General features: G+C 38.2%; 1 protein-coding gene across 2 annotated transcripts; it reads right to left on the bottom strand.

The window, feature by feature from the left end:
- Positions 1-369: 369 nt before the first annotated feature.
- On the bottom strand, positions 370-3,808 carry LOC122076162 (protein N-lysine methyltransferase METTL21A-like). Of its 2 annotated transcripts, none has more exons than XM_042641482.1 (5): positions 3,469-3,808; positions 2,938-3,080; positions 2,575-2,759; positions 1,097-1,210; positions 370-951 (listed from the first exon to the last, which is right to left on the bottom strand). In XM_042641482.1, the coding sequence occupies exons 1-5, from the start codon at positions 3,706-3,708 to the stop codon at positions 896-898; spliced, it is 738 nt and encodes a 245-aa protein (XP_042497416.1). In that variant the 5' UTR covers positions 3,709-3,808; the 3' UTR covers positions 370-895. The 2 variants fall into 2 exon arrangements, with proteins under 2 accessions (XP_042497416.1, XP_042497408.1); XM_042641474.1 differs by having other exon boundaries at positions 370-989; positions 3,469-3,805.
- Positions 3,809-8,451: the final 4,643 nt, after the last annotated feature.

Raw genomic sequence — 8,451 nt, 5'->3', positions numbered from 1 at the left:
AATAGGAAAACTTTATTAATAGAGTGAGAGATAAAGCATAGGAAAACATGCAAGATTAATAGAAGATAGCGATTTCTATCAAACCCCAATTTCTATATGTATGTAGAATATACTTAATTTACTCCCCTCCCCACCCACAAAAAAAGAAGAAAGAAGAAAGATCCTCGTACAAGTCTTATAGCTTTTAGGTTGATTCTTGATCTGCAGAATAAGTCAAAACTATATCGATTTATATTCCAAAAATTTGATTAATGGATCCTTCCACTTGAAACGCTACTAAGATCATAGTAGAGTCTTAAGGAATTAATATTATTTCCTCTATCAGAATGAAAGAAAATTGAAGAGCATGACATTAGAAAAGCTACAATGTTGTTTAAAAGAGAGAAGAAACTAGTATATAACATTGTTCATCCACTTCTATCAAGTCTTGTTAGTCTAATTTACAAATAAGAAAGAAAGATTCTCTCTTCTGAGCATTGGGTGATTTTAGGGCTTAAGGCCAAGTCATTACACCTCTCTATAAACCATGGGAGTAACAGAACCATGAACACTCATCCCCTAATTTCTGTACACAAACATCAAATAACAATTGTCGGGCTCTAAGAAAATCTACTATTTTATACCCAGAAAATATTAGAGAACATAGAAATAAATAATGTCACTGTTAAGTAACTCAGGCCTCTCTACTGGTAACTGCGGTGCTTGCCAAAATCTCCCTTGTAGGGCACATCAGTTGAATGCCAGTCTCTCTTAATGTGGAAGAGAAGAAGAGGAGTTGGTTCCTTATCATCTTACTCCATGAAGAGAGCCATCCAGACAAAATGGAACTCAGGGAGGATCTAATTCCAAACCCTCCTTTATTTTTTTCCGCTCCAAGACAAGCATCACAACTCTACTACTGTGATAATCCGGATGCCACTGTCTCTGATCCACGCGCCCAACAATGAAGTCCTTCAATGCAGCATCCAAAAAATATTCAAGAACAACATCTACAAGAGAAATTTCATTTTAAAAAAAATATATATGCAAGAGAAAAAGAATAAAGATGGTCTCAGGACCTCAAAAACAAAAAGAGGAAAGATTCTAATTCACAAACCATTTCGTAGTTCTCCAGTCAATATAATTGTTGTCTGAATTCCACATAGTTTCTTTAGTGTTGCCAGCAGATCTGTTACTGCACCTTCACTGTAGATGACATCTGACCCAAGTACTGAAACATAGAATAATAATGCTAATAAGATTAGACTTCACAAATTATCATGTTCACTTTAAACCTAAACCAGAAAGAAAGAAATTTTGTACTTCCAAGTCAAATTTCATAAACTCTGTGAAACACCTCGTCCCAATGGCAGAGTCAAGTTTAACAATCGTCGCTGGTTTTCAAATTGACCAATAATGAAGATAGGTTCACCATCTTCTCAATGCAACAAATGTTGTAGTGGCAAGACTAGCCCCCACCCCCCCCCCCCTGCCTCCATCCTTTCTTGGTCCACCACGGAGATCACCCAACCCAGAAGTTAAACTGATTGGAAGCTTCATGCAGTTTATCACATTCTTTTCAATTAGAAGAAAAGACATTGCACTGCAGTCGTGAAGTGTACAGTGGATGGTAACGGTTAATTAAAATTGAAGACTTTACGAAGTTCCTCTTTCCAATGCAGAGTCAAGTTTAATCATCACTGGTTTTGAAGTGGATCAATTACCCCCCCCCCCTCTTCTTCTTCTCTTTCTTCTTTCTTGGTCTAGCAAGGAGATCACCCAATCCAGGAGTTAACCTGATTGGAAGTCTTGTGCAGTTTATCAGATTCTTTTCAATTAGCAGAAAAGGCATTGCAATGCAGTCATGAACCGTAAAGTAGATTTTAAAGGTCAATTGAATCAAATATGTATGACTTGAATCCTCACAAACCCCCAACCCCCTCCCTCTCCCCCCAGGTTAAAAAAGATAAAGAAATGACATGCATGGGTGCAGAACTTCAAAGTAGGATCCCAATTCGTGGGTTCCTATAATGAGAGCCTACCTTATTCCAATTCACTCATCTTGCTTTGAGTATTCCTGTTTCATGCTTTAAATATTTGTAGAATTGCGACCACAAAATTAAAACTTGTGGATAAAAAGATAATGATTTTTTTTTTTTTTTTTTTTTTGATAATCAAGGATGATGTTCTTAATACTTTGGAATTAAAATGAAATTATCAGAAAACAGAATAACCTACAAGACTTGATCTTCAAAGTTTTCTGTTTTCCCTATTAGAGTTTTAAAATATCATATCACAAAATCTTATGAATTAGAATTTAACTTAACCTTTCTAACATTTATACGGTTTTAAACAAAATTTAATACAAACAACACTATATGATATCTCAATCCTACTGCAATCCAACAAGAGGAAACAAAATATATCATTGTAGCATCCAACATTTGATATCAAAATCAATAGCTTGACCACAATATGTAAACCCCAAGAGGGTTGCTCAGTTGGCAAAGACCAACACCAGGCTTAACCATCAAAATAAATAAAATAATTCAATCTATATAACTTGCAAGGTGTAGAGGAAGGAGAGACAATTACCATAATCAGGAAGAGGATCAGTTAACTCTGAGTCTAGATCATCTCCCCATATGAGCTCCCTCACAGTTGCAGAACCCAGCACATCATTTTCTGTCACATTATTTTCAATGTTCTTCTTTAGCAATCTCAGTCGATCCGGAAGATCGGTAAGAACAATCACAGCACCCAGAAGAGCAGCAACACAGCTGCAAACAGAGTAGAATCAAATAACCATTAATATTAGAAAAGAAAAGTTTGGTTAAGTTCAATACAAATATAATGAGATAAATTAGGAAAGTAATTTTCATCTTGAACAGATGAACAATTTGATACACATTGCCCACTAGATATGATTTAAAAGTTGACAAAATGAGATTGTAATACCCTACTAGTCCACAGCCAGCTCCCAATTCAACAACCTTCTTGCCTCGAAGAAGAAGCCCCCCTGAGTCCACCGCATGCTCCAAGAACTTCCCTAAAATAATCCCACTGTCCCACATCACTGCCCCAGTTACTCCTGGTGTGCTCTAAAATTTCATAGCCAAAAAAATTAAAAAGGAAAAAAGTGAGAAAATTAAGAATTGTTAAAATTTCTCAATAGATTTTATTAAGAATTATCACATCAACCAAATTGAATTAAAAAAAAAATCCAATGGCAGCAGAAAACAACTACCCATTAAAAACCTTATCATCTTCATCCAAGCGTTGAGCTAATCATCTGGATTTGGCCACTTGAATCCATCCGGGTATTGGGTATTTGCTATAGTTCATGGGTTTATTAAATTCTTAAATAGTAATCATCCTCTGATTCAAAAACTCAAAAAGTTCTCAGGAATACAGCACAGGAAAGAACTAGAGCCAAAGGAGTAAAAGCAGTGGAAAAGGGGAAATAAAGCGTTGGAATTTAAAGTATACCATGGATGAAGGTGACTGAGAGATGATGAGACGGTGACCACAAGCCTCCAATTCGAGCTTCAGAGAAGATTGGAAGACAAAGGCGTTTTGCTTGGATAGAGTTGGTTGTTGAATCGCCCACAACAGCAAGATCTCCTCGGACGAATCCCGAACGAGTCGAACCGGCTCCCCATAAGAACCTATAGTGACCAGAGTCTCAACTTCTTCTCCATCGGAGACCGCCGTCACCGAGTCCTCCATGTCGTACACCTCTCAGGCAAGGGGTATCAACCGATCGGTCTCAGCCGTTTTCGGTCAGTCTCAATCGGGCAACGGCGTTTAAGATGTTGCACCGTTCCCAACCGGCTGTGTTACCAGGCTTTCAGATGCCGGGTTAGAAGGCAGCGTGGCCTCTACACGCCACACACTGGGAGGGGAAAAACAATACCCTCCCCCTATGAAAAACGGAATTCTTACCCCAGCTGATGCTTCTATGTGTATTCCCATTGGGCTTTGCATTAGTGCATGGGCCACACTGCTTTTAAGGAATCCTATATAGGGAGAAGAACTTTGTCCATCTTGCGTTCCCACGCCCACACATAGCCTTTGTTTTCAGGGGGCTGTAAAAAGATGCCTCTACCCTCTTAAAACGGGGCCTATGTGTGGGCATGGGGAATGCTAGACGGAAAGAGTTCCTTTTATATATATATATGGGAAAAAGAACTCTACCAATTTGGTGTAGGAAACGCAAAAGACCAAGATGCCCCCTTGTGTGCACTAATGATGCTTTTGTGTGTCCTCCCATTGGCTTGTGTGGCACAAGAGCCACACAGATGGTGTGGGCGCAAAAAGAACCCTGCCAATCTAGTGTAGGAAATGCCTAGACTGGTATAAGTGTGAAAAGACCAAGATGTCCCATTGTGTGCACTGTTGATGCTCCTGTGTGCTCCCATTGGCTTGCATGTCAGCATAGGAGCCACCCAAATGCTCAAGGTTCCTTTGCCCTATATAATTAAAGGAGAAAAATTTCCAAGTGGGAATGTGGCCCCCTATGCCAACACTACTAACAATGAGAACGCACGGGTGGGCATAGACCAGGGAGCGTGGTGTCATTTTGCCACCCCCTATGTCTAGGTGCAAGGGCGTGCTCCCGGTAAAAAATCTTGCCCATAATTATAAATTATACCATTATACAACTAAGTGTAGTCCTAATTCATGGCAAATCTTTCATTGGAAAAAAATCCTCCTCACTCGAAAAAATATCTTTATACCTTTAGAAGTATAAGACTAAGATTATTGAGAAGGCCAAATATGTAAATACAATTTTATTTTTTAGAAACATGAAAAATCCCTTCGACTCACATAATCCGTGAATCCTGTATAGAAAGGAAGAAGAGATAGTAGGGGGAATAGGGACTACAGGAAATTGTAGAATATGGGAATGGATGTTATGTTTGGTTACAACTTGCAAGGAAAATTTAAAGGGAAAGGAAGTAAATTTTCAAACTAAAAAAGTAACTTTTGTAATCATTATCCTATGTGGTTTGTTGGTTGTATAAACTAAGGGTGCCAATTCTGAGCCAGCAACGGTAGGCTCGATCGAGTCCAACACATTTACGGCCTAACCTGGACCGTCCCATTTAATGAATGTGTCGGGCTTTATTAAACGGACGATCAAGTTGCAAGTTACTAGCCCATTGGGTGCCCCGACTGAACCGACACATTTATATGGCCGACTTGAACCGACTGGTTGTAGCCCGATCCAATCAACCCCCTTTAATACTATAAAAAATTTATTTTTTGCCACTACTAGTAAGAAACAAATTAAGCTTTCTTACCCTTTGCTTTGTAATAGGATTTGATTTAATTATGCTTTATTTTATAAGTTATAAATGTCATAATCTCTTCTTTTTCTTTGTAAGAACAACCATAATCTCATATCATTTCTCTTTTTTATTAAAGATTTGCCTCATATATTTCTGGACATTCAACCAACTTAAGAAAAGAATTTTAGAATAGGCACGTTTAAAGCCCGTCTAGACTTACATGGTCTATAACCCCTTTAAGACTTGTGTTAAGGAAGTCTGATTAAAACCCAACATTGACCAGCCCGATTATAAATCATACCATGGCCCCCAAAACTAGGCCCGTTTACTTAAACGGGCGTTCATGATGCAAGGCTTCCAAGTGGTCAAGCCCGATTATGCCCGATCGAGACCATCCCTGCGTGACCGATTGACACCCCTAGTATAAACTACTTAATTTTTTACCATATTTAGTAATGATATATTTTACATGTAATATTTATTTTACATTTGACCGAGTATAGAATGATTTCAAATTAGTGACAAATCTTGTGTTTTGTATGGTCGATTTCCCGAATCTATGCATCATTTGTCTATTTCCTGTGACACGGTGAATCGAACTTGTTTTGTGGGACCCACTGTACTGCAACTTCACCGCATTCCAAGTTCTTCTTTTATCGAGGTGGTTAATTATCTATTTCGATCCCTTATTGCAAACAAAGTAGAAGCAAATTGGTGCCTTAGTACAAATCGAGTTTTGATGAATGGAAAGACTTTTGATGCTATGCTTGTGATTAGAAATGTGAATCATTGGATTTCTGATATGCGATTTATCCAGATTTGGTTATTGAAAGCATCTCTTTTTGAAGATCTCTAAAGCTTTTTTTTTTTTTTTTTTTTTAACTTAACCCTATTTTTGTTTGTGCTCTTAACCCTATCTTGGTCTGTGCCAGTGTTACTAACTACTTGTCAGCATATTCGGGTTGGACCCATGGAATTTTTTTTTGATATCAGCACCTGAACTATTCCAGGCAAACAAATGGTGTGGACTGAAGCTACTAGTATTCTCAATGGGCTAAATTCAGCCTCTAGTTCAAGTTGGAATATCATTGAAGTATGGTTTATAACAGAGGAGCTACTTAACTTATTCCCTACCTGACCAACAGCCATTGGCCGTCGCACTCTTTAACAATTTTTTTGGAGATCTAAACTAAATATAGGAATATTTCCTTCTTTGTCATGTAAATTGGATGTCTTCTCAAGCAACTATCTTAATGCGCACCTATGCATTTAGAGCTTTGGAACACCATACTAAATGATGTAATATGTAATGTAGGAAATTGTTGGTACCAAAATTTAAAAACGCATACCGACGTGGCAATCCATGCGTGAGAGAGGAACGTGGACTGGCCGAAAGGTTTAAGGAGAGCGCTACCCACAGAGGCATGATATTCGCACGTGGAGGCAGTTGAGAACGTGTGCATGAAGGAACTATGGTCATGGGGGGACAGGTGTCACAACCACATTAGGAGACCAGTTTAGTTGGGGGTAGTGAACTAATGGCATACGTGGAGAGACAATTGAATCCACAAGCTATTTAAGGCAAAAGAAGTAGGCCAGAAAAGAGGAATCAACAAATCATATGAAAGCTATCAGCAATGCAAATCTCTTATCCGTTTTATTTTCATTCCCTAGAGTTAAATATAGCTTAGAATTCATTGTTTTACTTTAAGTTTCCCTTCATAATGTCCATTTATTGGACCCTAGTACCTTGCATTCGAAATTTCCCTTAAGAAATATACCATTTGTTTTATTCCTTTGATCCATTGGTGGTTTGTCTTGTCAAAGTCTCTGGGGCAATTGGGGCAAGAGGAGAGCTCAAATCGATTGATTGAGGTCAGATTTACTAGTGAATCCGGTTAGGAAGGATTCTTGCATGCCCAACACTCACCAGCACGATCAGTTGACCGTAATATACCAGGGGAGAATTTCGTGCCAACAGAAATAGAGCCGCTTGCAACCCTGCTGCTAATAGAATGGACCTACACTGTGTACTGTAGCAGGCCAGATGATCAGTAAATCAGCTAGAGAAGAATGCCTAACATTACATTCCCCTCTACGACATGAAGGAGCACACTTTGAAAGAGGAAAGTGATAGAGAATTACACTTCTAGCAGCCTTTGTTTCCATTTCCCCACTCCCAACAGTAGCTCTTATTTGTTGGAAGCCTTCCAAACAATAATGTCGAGTCGATGCAACCTCGGCTGAAAGTGGCTTAGTTCCATATCCATAGTTGTCATTAAGAAAAGCTAACCTTATAGTACAGACTACAAAGAAGAACCCTCATTTTGGTTGCTGTAAGATTAGGATTTTCTAACATAGTCCAACGAATCACAAATGGTTACTTGAGGAAATTGAGGCATGGCATACATCTCTCAGTAGCATCCAAACATGTTTTGCGATGGTACACAGTATACGGTTCATGGTTTTAAGTATCTCCGATACTGATACGATACCCTCCGATACGTATCTTAAATTTAGCCGACCGATACGATACACATCGATACGATACATGAAATTTTTAAAATCCTTTGGTAGCGATATATATCTTACAATACATACCGATATGCATTAATATACCACCAATACACATCGATACGATACAATATGCCTCGATACGACTATGAAAATTATAAAATTGAGGTAAAATATACGTTTCGATATGTATTGGTACGTATCAATGAATATCGGTATGTATCGACCGGTACGTATCGATATATATTGGCACGTATCGGTGAGTATCGATATATATCGGTACGTATCGGTGAGTATCGATACGTATCGGTGAGTATCGGTATGTACCGATACAGTGTGCTATGGTCATATAATGGCCAAGATGGGTAACTTTTCAGAAAAACACGATTTTTTGAAGGGTTTTTGTTCCAAAGTTGCTGTCAGCCATATTTCTCTCCAACTAAAGTGGAAATCAAGATTGGGAATAAAGATTTTATATTTATGGGACAACTACAAACCTTGAATTCTTAGTACGATACCCTCAATTTAGTGTTTATGCATAATACATGTTATCAATAGCTTTTTTTAACAAATTCTTTATGCAAAAGTGTTTAAAAAAAAATGTTTCCTATCCATTTATGTGTGTATCTTTAGCGTATCTTAGTGTATCTCCGATACGATACGA

This window comes from Macadamia integrifolia, chromosome 1 (assembly GCF_013358625.1).
Source record: "Macadamia integrifolia cultivar HAES 741 chromosome 1, SCU_Mint_v3, whole genome shotgun sequence".
Classification (NCBI taxonomy): Eukaryota; Viridiplantae; Streptophyta; class Magnoliopsida; order Proteales; family Proteaceae; genus Macadamia; species Macadamia integrifolia.
The sequence above is the reverse complement of the archived record's forward strand: the minus strand, read 5'-3'. Positions and strand labels throughout refer to the sequence as shown.

Excerpts from the sequence above, each read along its gene's own strand:
- LOC122076162 (XM_042641474.1), bottom strand. The coding sequence starts at position 3,708 with ATGGAGGACTCGGTGACGGCGGTCTCCGATGGAGAAGAAGTTGAGACT. Across the intron at positions 2,760-2,937 it reads GCTGGCTGTGGACTAGTAGG|CTGTGTTGCTGCTCTTCTGG; the intron begins GTATTACAATCT and ends CTCTGTTTGCAG. Across the intron at positions 990-1,096 it reads GACTGGAGAACTACGAAATG|ATGTTGTTCTTGAATATTTT; the intron begins GTTTGTGAATTA and ends TTTCTCTTGTAG.